The sequence below is a fragment of the Bicyclus anynana genome, chromosome Z (assembly GCF_947172395.1).
Source record: "Bicyclus anynana chromosome Z, ilBicAnyn1.1, whole genome shotgun sequence".
Classification (NCBI taxonomy): domain Eukaryota; kingdom Metazoa; phylum Arthropoda; class Insecta; order Lepidoptera; family Nymphalidae; genus Bicyclus; species Bicyclus anynana.
The window spans coordinates 9,414,026-9,427,951 of record NC_069110.1 but is presented as its reverse complement, the minus strand read 5'-3'; the positions used below and the strand labels follow the sequence as shown (position 1 = coordinate 9,427,951).

The 13,926-nt window shown below is 36.1% G+C and overlaps 1 protein-coding gene across 1 annotated transcript in view; it reads right to left on the bottom strand.

Annotated features, from left to right (window-relative positions):
* Positions 1-13,838: 13,838 nt before the first annotated feature.
* The window catches only part of LOC112048479 (uncharacterized), a 4,278-nt gene continuing 4,190 nt past the window's right edge, over positions 13,839-13,926 (bottom strand). The window contains exon 5 of the mRNA XM_052890767.1: positions 13,839-13,925. Within this exon, the coding sequence (XP_052746727.1) occupies positions 13,839-13,925 (87 nt within the window). The remainder of the gene's footprint in view (position 13,926) is intronic.

Here is a 13,926-nt window from a genome sequence, read left to right as displayed (position 1 = left end):
CAATATAAATTGAAAAATGCCAAACTCTCATATTATAATCATTTTATAGGGTTCTATAGTACACAGAAATTATAGTTTCGCCATGTCCGTCTGTCTGTCTGTCCGTCCACTAGAAAGTTGTAAATTAGAATGAGTATGTATGTAAAAAATGTAAACAAAGACTAAAAAAAAAATTTAGAAAAATATTTGTTTTAGGGTACCTCCCCTATATGTAAAGTGGGGATTAATTTTTTATTGTCTATCCCATGGTGCGGGATCCTTATCAGTATTTTTGTGAATTACATACGAGATTAAACTGATACACTGCGCGCGGCCCGACACGCACTTGTCCGTTTTTACTTTATTTTCTGCAAGACCGTGATAGCCCAGTGGATATGACCTCTGCCTCTGATTCAGGAGGGTGTGTATTCGAATCCGGTCCGGGGCATGCACCTCCAAGTTTTCAGCTGTGTGCATTTTAAGAAATTAAATATCACGTGTCTCAAACGGTGAAGGAAAATCATTGTAAGGAAACCTGCTTATCAGAGAATTTTCTTAATTCTCTGTGTGTGTGAAGTCTGCCAATTCGTATTTGGCCAGCGTGGTGGACTATTGGCCTAACCCCTCTCATTCTGAGAGGAGACTCCAGCTCAGGAGTGAGGCGATGAGTTAATAATCATGTTGAAGCCAAAATGCAATTTTTATAACCTGAAAACAAACCCTGCAATATGATATACAAATAGGGTAATATATATACAACATCTTTACCGATCTATACCTACTTATCTGTCAATATAAAGTATATACATAGTATGAAATGTGGGCCATGCTATTTTACTGCCTGGTAAACTAAACAGCTCATATACTCAATTAAGAGCGAAAGGTTAACCGTACTCGTGTAGGACATTTGATCGTGCCCTGACTACAGAACAATGATGCAATACTATCAGGAGTTTCCGATTTCTTACTGTCAGCTTTGATGGATACCATAGATAAAGTGACATACCGCTCTGACATAGCTATATTTGTATATTTTTTTCAGCACGGTATCATCTGATGACGTACGAGTAGCTGTTTGAGGACTAATAAAACTAAATTATCTATTGCTACCAGTAGCGAAGGCTGAAATTTTGTAATTGGTAACCCGATCATGTGTTTTTTGTCATGCACGCAGGTGTTTATTGTAAAGATTGTAGAAATGTTGCGGTAATATTATAGGTATACCTATTTCGAGCATAATAAATAAATTATAGTATGAATATATTAGAGTATGTATGGATTTTTAAAAGGTAAGCCGCTAGGAATCGGGTTATTTAGACTCCTCACTGCTGATAGCTACATATTTTTTATTCTTTACACGTTAGCCCTGAGAGCCGTGATAGCCCAGTGGATATGACCTCTGCCTCCGATTCTGAAGGGCGTAGGTTCGAATCCGGTTCGGGGCATGCACCTCCAACTTTTCAGTTATGTGCATTTTAAGAAATTAAATATCACGCGCCTCAAACGGTGAAGGAAAACATCGTGAGGAAACCTGCATACCAGATAATTTTCTTAATTCTCTGCGTGTGTGTAGTCTGCCAATCCGCATTGGGCCAGCGTGGTGGACTATTGGCCTAACCCCTCTCATTCTGAGAGGAGACTCGAGCTCAGCAGTGAGCCGAATATGGGTTGATAATGATGACGTTAGCCCTTGACTACAAGTTCACTTGATGGCAAGTAATCATTCAAACTAAGATGGAAGCGGGCTAACATGTTAGCTCGGCGGTACGTCTTTGTTAATAGGATCATAACTAGCCACGTGGAAACTCCCCACCAGCCAGACCAGGGCTAATTAAGAAAACCTCAATCGGCCCAGCCGGAGATCGAATCCAGGACCTCTGTCTTGTAAATCCACTGCGCATACCATTGCGCAACGGAGACTGTCAAAATTTACATCTATATTTTTATTTATATCTATCTCTATTATGTATACCAGATAACCCGGAAAACGTTGTTTTGCCTAGATTCATGAAAAAAAGATTACTTCAGGAAAAATAGATAAGGTATTTTCAGACCTATCAAATACACATAAAACTTCATCAATATCGATTAAACCGTTACAGTGGAGTTTGGCAAATAGCACTGTGACACGAGAATTTTCTATTTATACTCAGAAGCACAATTATCCGCCCATTTTATAATACTTGCGTCATATTAAAGTGGGTGGATAATTGTGCCTCTGAGTATATGTAAAACAGACGCCCGCGACTTCGTCCACGTATAAGTTATTGTAATCTTTCGTTCCCTATTTAACCTCATAATGTTCTATGTATCTATATATACAACTCAAAGGTGACTGTCATTTTTTTTTTTGTATTCTTTACAAGTTAGCCCTTGACTACAATCTCACCTGATGGTAAGTGATGATGCAATCTGGAATGAAAATTCACACTCCTTTCGGTTTCTACACGACATCGTAACGGAACGCTAAATTGCTTGGCGGTACGTCTTTGCCGGTAGGGTGGTAACTAGCCACGGCCAAAGCCTCCCACCAGCCAGACCTGGACCAACTTAGAACATCTCAATCGTCCCAGCCGGGAATCGAACCCAGGAACTCCGTCTTGTTAATCCACCGCGCATACCACTGCGCCACAGAGGCCGTCAATTGAGAGACATTGTGATCTATCAACGCACAGCCCAAACCGCTGAACGGATCAGACTGAAATTTGGCATGTAGGTAGATGTTATGACGTAGGCATCCGCTAATAAAGGATTTTGAACAATTCTAAAACAGGGGATGAATGAATGAATAAAAAAATAGTATAAAACTTTGCCAATTTAAAACCGATCGGGCTGAGACTTTGCATGCATAAAGCTACTTGACTACTGAGGAAAAAACCCCTTAAGAAAGGATTTTGATAAATTCTACCCCTAAATGGATAAAATAGGGGATGAAAGTTTGTATGGAAAGTCCTTAATTTTTAAAGTTACAGTTTTTAAAATTTGTTCATAAATCATAAAAAAATACGAAATATAATGTGATTCAATATTTTTTTTAATTCAACCCCTTAAGTGTTGAAAGTTTATATTGATTTCCACGCGGACGAAGTCGCGGGCATCCGCTAGTTTACACTTTACACAAACTTATGTGTATATTTTTAATAGGTTTAACGGACCTCCGATAAACCTATTAAAACATACGGACCTCAGTTAAACCTATTACAAATATACATAAATTATAAATATACATAATTATAAATATACGTAAATACACAAATTTTTATAAATCTTGTATTTATCCTATTTCACTTGGGTTTTATATTCACCTTGGGTTTTATATTAAGTCCAAAGATTCATTAACATGAAACACTTTTCAGCCCTTTAGATGTAGAATTTTAAAAATGCTTGACTCACATTAACCTTAGAATTTTTCTGGTAGTATACATACCAATTTTTATTAATGTAACTTAAAAAGTACCCTTAGTTTTTAAGTTACAAATCCTTTCCTTACAAAAAATCCTTTCCTTACAAATTTTTAACCCCTACAACAACAACACTGTTTTTATTTTGACGACAAAAGTGTCAACTTTAATTTGAACTCATTCAGTAGTTTAGCGAGATGTGACTATGGACTGGCAGACAGGCAGGCAGACAAAAATTTAAAATGTAAATATTTTTGGCTTCTGTTTGTTTATACCACCTCTTCAATACGGCTCTGTCGCACAATTCGTTACTAACGGACCTCTATCAACTATTAAACACCTATCTGCTAAATCACAAGTTATTAGCAATAAAAAACTTAATTAAAAAAAATCAACCGACTTCAAAATAGAAGATTCAAATCAGAAGATTTTCATCCTACCCCTAACAAGTTAGCCCACTTCCATCTAGATTGCAGGATTGGGGTGATGACTATAAATTTGTCACTTTTATGTTACATAGGAATCTTTCAATAATAATAATCATCTTTTTCCCCTCCAGCTACTCGGAAAAGACTGTGTTTTAAGTTACAACCTGGTACAACTTTCAAACGGCTCAAGAGACCGAGCTGATGTCATGAAATAGGCACTACATTATTATATTTGGGCAAATCACTGGATTTCACACCAAACACGCCTTAATTCAAATACTTAAAATCCCGCTGAATGTCTCACGGCAGATTGCAGGAATAATGAGAGACTAAAAAAAAAATGTGGGTACAACAGTTCAACGGGCGGGGATCGAACCACCACCCCTCGGCGATAAGTCCGGCCCCTATACTGCTGAGCTAGAGGCTTTGAACTTTGTATGAATAATGAGTTTGCATATGATTAAAGAGTTACTCGTAGTCTGATTCAGGGAGGGTGTGGGTTTGAGTCCGGTCCGGGGCATGCACCTGCAACTTTTCAGTTGTGTGCATTTTAAGAAATTAAATATCACGTGTCTCAAACGGTGAAGGATAAACATCGTAAGGAAACCTGCATACCAGAGAGTTTTCTTAATTCTCTGCGTGTGTGAAGTCTGCCAATCCACATCGGCTCAGCGTGGTGGACTATTGGCCTAACCCCTCTCATTCTGTGAGGAGAATCGAGCTCAGCAGTGAGCCGAATATGGTTTGATAATGATTTAAAACTCGTAGTCAGGTCACATCGTACCTTTAGTAACATCGTACCTTTCAGAATCAGAACCATTTATTTGCAAGAAATATTAAATTTAGTTATACAAAGATGTTCTTATGTATTAGGTAACAATGTTTCACCATTAATAGTGAAATGATGTTTACTTGTATAAACTTTCTAATAGTATTCAGCCCAAATGAAAACGCTTTGAGAAAAGTACTTTTCTTCCGTTGTTTCGTCTTGGCGGGGACACTAGGTACTACACACCCAGCTGTACGTTATTGTAATGTAGTGGCGCGCATTTCATAAATGCAAACATGCACTGCTTATCTGAGGATTTATGAAAATAAATTTTCGAGTTCGTATAATTTGTCGTCTGCCTAGTGAACTGTCTTGTGCCACAAATGATCTGTTTGAATCTCAGACCAATTATTGTATAGGACCTGCCTCGCTAGACGTTACTTTTCTGTCAAAGTATATGATCAACGATCTAATGCGATTATAAAATCTGTCTCTATAGAATCGATGTTAAATAGTTGTAATCGTGTTCGTCGGTTAAAGAGCTCCGTAGAAATACCTTTTTGTGTAATTGAATTGTGTAAAAAACGGACAAAAACTTCTAGTTTATTATAAGATATATACCAAATCTACGCTAGTTTTCCTCAGAAAATGACAGACAATTTTGTTCGTGACTATGAGTGCGATACAGGTCCTTCTATAATTGGTCTGAGGTTTGAATATTTGAATTTTGAGTTTTTGATATTGTGAGGATTTTTGTTAGTAAGGGCGTGGGCTTTAAGGGTAACGTTAAAATGTCCTAGGAGGGAAAGTAGGTCGTTGTTTCCTCTGTATCCCCGCGGATGCAGTGTATTGATTTTATCTAGGACCTCGCCAGTGCATCAGAAGTGGGGATTGGTGGAGGGAGGTGGCTGTTTCCTGGAACAAACCCCCTCCCCATACCATGCACCGAGGAGATGCAGTAGTGTGAGATAGGGGTCCGATTGTATACAGATACTAAATCAATAACTGCACACGCAGAATATTCTAGAAACCTTATTATATTGTACGTACTACAAAAAATATGACATACGGCCAATTATTTCAAAGAACTATTTTGTTTGTTTGATATTAATTTAACCTACCATCTCCTGTCTAATGCAATCAGTGGCGTGCGCAAGGTTGTCGATCAGGGTAATAAAATTAAGTAAACTGGGAAAATCTGTATTTAATAAGTACTATGAAGATAACTCTTAGGGTATGCAGTACTTTAATGCATGTATGAAGTGCACGCCACTGGATGCAATATACTCATCATCATCATCATCATCATCATCATCATCATCATCATCATCATCAATACATATAAATAAAATTGAAATGTCTGTCTGTGATCAAAATAACTGTGTTTTTTCAAGTATTTAAAGCTATTTACATCAAAAGACACCATAGTCCAAACTCCATAATTGCCTACCGTACTTACCTCATTTTATGAAGGCTGACAGTTAATCAGGAACATCTGGCTATTGCAGGCTCTCATTGTACAAGGCGTAGAGCCAAATTGAGTTCGTAGGTTATATTATAGTCTGGCAAGTTCGTTGATGACACTCCCATGATATGCGGGCGACGGGGAAAAAACTGCGCGGGTGTGAAATCGTGCGTACGGGAAAGTGAGATGCATCAGTCGTGGGTTTTTCATTCAACGCCTCCCGGCCCGCGCGAACCATCGCGAGAATCTAAGTCTAAAATTGGATCAAATCGAAATAATAAATTACCTATTTTGGTGGTAATTTATGGAATTTTAGAATCGTATGAGCATGCAAATATTTATTTTAACTGCTACTCATAACGGATATTCTATAATATAAATAGTAAAAAATTATAGGTCTCTAATAGTACTGCTCCGAATCGGTTTAAGTGTTTGAAACCTAAGTTTGGTGTTTTTTCAAATGCCAATATTTCGTTTAAATCAGTTAATCCGTTCAAAAATTATGAGAGAGTCACATACGAGCACATACATATTACATACATACGTAGACACACTTGCAGTCAGACATCAAGTTTGATTCCATAGAAAGCTTTCTATGGAATCAAATCTTCGAAATCCGTTAACTCAATTTTCGAAAGAAGGAATGAAATCAATATCGTCCCTAATTAGCACTAATTACCTACTTATTACTCGCGGAAAATTTAAATTATATTGTTTAAATCAGGTCCGGAAAAACATCACGAGGAAACTTGTGAATTTTCTTAATTCTCTACGTGTTAAAAGTCTGCCAACCCGCATTTGGCCAGCGTGGTGGTGGCCTAATCATTCTGAGAGGAGACTCGTGCTCAACAGTAAGCTGATAATGGGTTGTTAATGATGATGATAGTAATAAAATAGTGAAAATGGCGTTGAGAGAAAATTTGCTGTAGTTCCTAGTGTGTAGTGTGTCAAAAATTCTGAGAATTGTTTCCAATGGTTACGGCGGGTAGATGTATTGCGTTTGTGTCCACGCCTCCACCTAAACGTTGCACACAGGTAGAGCCTGACTTTTCACCTTCGAAATCCGTTCCCCCTCAGTCCTATTGTGATCGCGACCCGAGTAACTGGGTTGTTATATTAACGCATCAATTTTTGTGGTAAGTATCAATTATCACATCATTATGTATTTTTTTTAAATCATTAAATCATTGTCTACAAATAATTACTCATTGATTTTGTGTAACTAATTTCATTATCTGTTATGATCACTTAAGGTTTGGTGTATCTCTTTGTTCCGATAAACCGATTACCAAAAAAAAAAAAAAAATAGAAAGTTCTTAAATCATCGCGTATACTTTTTATATATGAACGGAGTAAATAATATACTAGCTGACCCGGCAAACGTTTTTTTACCTTATAAATTATTACATGAAAAAAAAAATGGGACGAACGACCACTAATATTTCATCATAATTTTAGGCGTATCTCATATATCCCGACCCTGGACTAGAACCCATGACGTCGATCTGAAATCACTTAGGCTAACCACTGGACCGAGGAGGTACAAAGGGAATCTACTTATACTTTGAAAATCATAACTTGCCTTCCATTAGAGTCACCAGTGACATAGTCTTTACAAATGGTCGAACTTGACGTTCCAAAAGTGCTTGTGAACTAAACCTACTTGAAACATATGAACTTTGATATAACGTGAAATTTACCTGTTGAGCCATCAAATATTGTATCTTTGAATTTCATAGCTATACATCTTTGAACTTCATAGCTATACATTTTTCTGAAACGTCCTATCGTGACATTGAAACTATGTCACAAAAGGATGTCGTTATATGTATGTGGGGATGCGCACTAAAGGTCACGCATCATCGTGAATACAGGATGCATTTCTGCAAATTGTTATTGATTAGATAGGAAATCTGGGCACACCCACCCATTCGGCGAGGGCGGCTGCTGCGGCCAATACGTTTTCGTGTTTCTGTTAACGAGTTAATTACCCAAGGTAAGCTTAGCCGTTATATAAACGTGTTGAAAACTAATAGACTTTTCGGGCTTTTTGTATTAATACTTCTATTACGTCTTTGGAGATATTTGAAGTCCGATGCCAATTAAATACGATATAACCTTGACCCTACTACTTTTTTTCGTCGATATTTTTATTCTAATGAAATAATAAGCATACTTATCTAAAATAAATGAAATTTGATATTGATTTAAATAAAATTAGGTAAAATCTAATCTAGTCTTGCGAACATCAAAAATTCTAGTATTGCGCACAAAAAATGTTGTATTATTTGAATTCCATAGCTATACATTTTTCTGAAACGTCCTATCGTGACATTGAAACTATGTCACAAAAGGATGTCGTTATATGTATGTGGGGATGCGCACTAAAGGTCACGCATCATCGTGAATACAGGATGCATTTCTGCAAATTGTTATTGATTAGATAGGAAATCTGGGCACACCCACCCATTCGGCGAGGGCGGCTGCTGCGGCCAATACGTTTTCGTGTTTCTGTTAACGAGTTAATTACCCAAGGTAAGCTTAGCCGTTATATAAACGTGTCGAAGATTAATAGACTTTTCGGGCTTTTTGTATTAATACTTCTATTACGTCTTTGGAGATATTTGAAGTCCGATGCCAATTAAATACGATATAAACTTGACCCTACTACTTTTTTTCGTCGATATTTTTATTCTAATGAAATAATAAGCATACTTATCTAAAATAAATGAAATTTGATATTGATTTAAATAAAATTAGGTAAAATCTAATCTAGTCTTGCGAACATCAAAAAATCTTGTATTCCGCACAAAAAATGTTGTATTATTTGAATTCCATAGCAATACATTTTCTTGAAATGTCCATTAGTCACATTGTTTCCTATAAAGGACTATTTACGCACCATGGTGAAACCAGGATGCACTGCTCCGTATTGGTATTGATTAGTGTAATCTCGGTACAGAATGTCATTCGGCAAACTACTGCGACTATTGCGCAGTTTTTGGTGTCGAGCTTTTAACTTCCAACGGTAAGCAGAAGAGATTTATCGCGCTAGTTTCGTATTAGATGTTTTACTGCGTATTAGGAGATATTATAAGTCCAATGCCAGTGAAATGCGATATTTACTAACTTGATCCTTTGTGCCAAATTAGGCTTTTGTCGGGCCGTCAGCGAGCAGACATGTTATTTTCGTGTGATATCAGATAAATAAAGGAATATGTTGTGATTATATTGATATAGGAATAATCTGCCGGTGTATTTTCGAACTCTTTGTCTCTACACTTACCGGATTTCGATAACAGACTATCTCACCGTGGACATGTTGAATATGTTAAAGTACATAAGTGAGTGTATACCTCTGCTCATTGGTGCAGTGGTTAGAATTTCTTTTTTTATTTACAAGTTTGGCCTTTGACTACAAACCTGATGGTTAGTGATGATGCAATCTAAGATGGCAGCGGGCTAACTTTTAGAAGGGAGATGAAAATTTACACCCCTTTCGGTTTCTACACGACATAGTACGGGAACGTTAAATCACTTGGTGGTACGTCATGGCGATTAGCGGTAGGGTAGGGTAGCCACAGCCGAAGTCTCCCACCAGGCAATACGCTGCTTCGGATCATGCAGTTCGAATCCAGGACGGGCTGTGAAGTATCAAGATTTCTTTTTTCCAACACATTTTCAAGAGTAGGACGGTGGTTTGAAGTTAAGCCTTTTACAATATTTTTTGCCATTACATGAAATTATTAATTATGCAGAAGATAAAAGCCGATCCAAGAATTTCTGTCATTAATAATAATCTACTACATATCGAGTGACTCTGTATTAACGCGAGTGTTTCTTGTGACATCTATTGTGTGAATACTTTATGTTCAAGTGTCTCGTGCGGTTGAAAAGTTTTCGAACATTTTTCACATCAATACATATATATATATTGAAGTGTCTGTCTTTTGAGATATTCAAAATAACAAAAACAAATTCAAGTTCTTATAGCTATTTACGCGATACTAAAACACAACGAAGCTTTTTTAAATTTTTTGCTGTTTATCCGGGATAATCTTTGCTCCCTAATAATAGCTGAACCGGCTTAAACGGGACTTTCACTGAAAGTTAGACTCATTGAGCAACGGAAAATCTATGTTTCCCGTGGGATTTATGAAAAACTGAATTACACGCGTATTAAGTAGCGAGCGTACTCGAATTCATAAGTTCCAACTACTAGACATAGCATCACTGGACACTATTAACTACCAGAAAAAAAAACTTGTCGATGTGTGATGATTTAGTCGTCAACCTTGATAAAATCTTGTTGGTTTTAAATTATTTCACAAACTGTAAATATATTCGTCTAAGAACATATTTAATATATATTTTTAATCAATGACAAATGAGCGATTTATTGCATTGGATGCTACCTTTACTTGAAACTTCAATAAAGAATAAGGAAAATAATAAAGGTGTGCGACATAATAAAGGTGACAGATAGAGAAAAAATGCACGAAGGACGTAATAGAAGGACGTCTTTGAAGAAGGAAGATGATTTACCAATTGGATGATGGAGATTTACCAGATGGAGGAGGTAAGCTTGAAAAAGAGATAAGTGGAAGAAATCGAAAGACAACCTGACCAACAAAGTGCTACAGTTATTTTGTTTTACTTTAATTAAAAAAATGTTTAATAAAAAGAAAAATTGTTATGTATGTATAAGTCAAAATGTAAAAAGATCAGTTAATAAAGGATTTTATTTTTTTTTACTTGAAAGGAAAACCATTAATTCTACTGGACTATACCTATACCTAAATTATTGATGATATCCATGAATTTGAAAATACGGTGCGGGCGGTCAAATAAAGAAATAATATCATAATTCCTGCGGAAATTTTACTTCATATATCAAGCTTTATTATATTAAAGGTGACGTTTATATATAGTTACTAGCGGACCCGCTCAAGCTTCGCTTTGACTTATTAATTTATTTATTTGGACTTCTTCCCTATCCCTACCTTACACTACCCTACTCCTACCCCTACCCCTACCCTAACCCTACCCTACCCCTACCCTACCCCTACCCTAACCCTACCCTACCCCTATCCTACCCCTACCAAAAAAAAAGTCCCTATGTCCTATGTCCTTCTCCTGGCTCTAAACTACCTCCCTGCCAATTTTCAGCTAAATCGGTTCAGCCGTTCTTGAGTTATAAGTGGAGTAACTAACACGATTTTCTTTTATAATTATAGAGACAAATAATTAGAATAAATTAAAATTGCGACTATAATTTGAGATTTAAACTATACTATCTCTCAAGTTGGATCAAACTGCACATGGTGTGCGAATTTTATTATAATCGGTTAAGTGGTTTAGGAGTCCATTGAGGACAAACATTGTGACACGCGATTTATATATATTAAGATAAGATATAGTCTTGACTGATTCAATATTAAATTAAAACTATTGTGTTATAAATCTTCACCTAGTAACATGACCACAATGGTGACCCCAACATGTACCATCCGAGGTAGACGTACTTCGTAGATCAACTTAATCTTAGAAGTATTGCAATAAATTCTAAGCAGACCAACCATTTTTATTTTAAACACGCACTATTATATCTAATATGCACGAATTTCCAAGAATCGTGTAAAGATTCGTATGAAATACCACGTTTATTATTTCATACAATGTCGACAACTCTGAGGATTCAAAGGTCTAGGGTCAGACAGTTATAGACGACAATAAGATGTTATCAATACCTATGCTAATTGTTATACACGTGTTTGCAGATTTGGATCTCGTATATTTTGTTCCTTTTGTCGAGACGTCTTTTGTTGATCATGCAAATTCTTTTGTAATTTTACTTGCGTGCATCACATAAAGCTTACACAAAACAATTTACATGAGCCCGTGTGTCTTAAACACGTTGAAAACGAAGAAAAGAGACATTTACATCTGAATAGTATCTTACATCGAAATGAACTATATTTAAAGCACAATCCCACATATACTATCTAGCACATAGGTACTCTGTACCGTCTCTTAAATCTATGATCTAGTAGGTATATCCTGAAGCGGTGGATTACCTACTTACTACCTACTCGTACAACTACCTACTCGTAAAAAGGCAAAGTGTGGTGTTTGTGGGACACAATAAACATGATACAGTTTACGAGTATTAGGTAAAGGCGTATTGAATGGGGATGATGACTAGGTTTGAATATATTGATTTTTATGATACATTCGGGTAAATAGGGTCAATGTTAACTAATATATACTTATAAATCAAACATTGTCTGGATATTTGCAAAATAAATGAGATTATAAAATTTCAAAATCTATTAAAAATCTTTTATCGTAATTAGATGAAAATTCATACAGTTTTAGATTCCTTACATTGAATGTGACATTTTTTAATAAATGAACTATAAACATAAACGCACAAATAACAAAGATATCAGTAATTTTGTTTGAACGCACATACAAATCTAACGATCATTACATCACCTACGACGTCGTTAGTTCGTGCCATTTTGTATGGGGTGTTTTTCAGGGATCCGCGGCAGCGCCGCAAATCTGACCCTTTAAATCCCTGTAGCTTCGAAAGTAATGATCGCAGATACCATGTTCCTTTTACAAAATTGCTTTACTATTAGCATACTCTTAATTTATATACATTTTAAAAAACTGTCATCATCCCTATTAGGAGCTTGGAGACAGTGCAAGAAATTTCTATTTTATCTTTTTTAAGTTCAATTCAAATTCATATTTCATTTATTTCAGTTAGCCGAGATAGCCCGATATGTCCTTTGCCTTAGATTTAATTTGATAGATAGGTTCGAATCCGTTCCGGAGCATGAACCTTTACTTAACTTTATAAGAAACTAGCGGACCCGGTAAAGCTTCGTTTTGACATAAGTGCACTTATTCTCTATCCCTAGTCTACCCTTCTATACCTCTACCCCCTACCCTACCCCTACCCTACCCCTACCCTAATCCTACCCTACCCCTACCCCTACCCTACCCCTACCCTACCCTACCCCTACCACTTGACTCTTAAACGTTTGTATGGGAAATAGAAAAGGGCAGTTTTTAGGGTTTTCTCGGAAATTATTTGATTTTTTCTCACCTTTTAAACCTTCCCTATACCTCCACGAACATTTCAAGATCAAAATAAGATAAATCCGTTTAGCCGTTCTTGAGTTTTAGCGAGACTGACGAACAGCAATTCATTTTTATATATATAGATTAAAAAGATAAATATCACGTGTTTCAAGGTGAAGGAAAACTGGTGGACTATTAGCTTAAGTTCTCATTTTAAGAGTACACTCGTGCCCAGATGTGAGCTTATATGGGTTGTTAATGATGATTACATACATGAAAATAAATGGTTTTGGTGGAATTTCTTATTTCTTAGTTTGGAAAACAACTTTGAAAAAACTTGTTTTGACATTTAATCATAGAACTTTTAAACTTATCTTAAAATATTTAACCACAGAACACAAAAAGCGTTTCACTATATCCAACAAACCTTCTTGTTACATAATAATTTATGATTTTAGCTAACTTCAAAAATACCTACTATCTGATAAATTTATGTAAGAAGCGCCTAATTGACGTTGAATATTTTCTTTTCCTTCCCTACCTTTTTAAATATTAAACAGATAATCCTAGTATTACGTAAGCACAGATTATTAAAAATTAGAGTAAATTGATCTTTATTCAGTATCTATACAAAATTATTGTATTACAAAATAAAAAGTTTGACAATTCAATTATATCAAAAAGTATGCTGATCTATTCAGTCACATGCAGCATTTAGGGTTTCTTCCCTTTCGCTTTTTTGGGCAGACAGCACGACAAACCTTACATGGCATGCAACGCGGCAAGTTT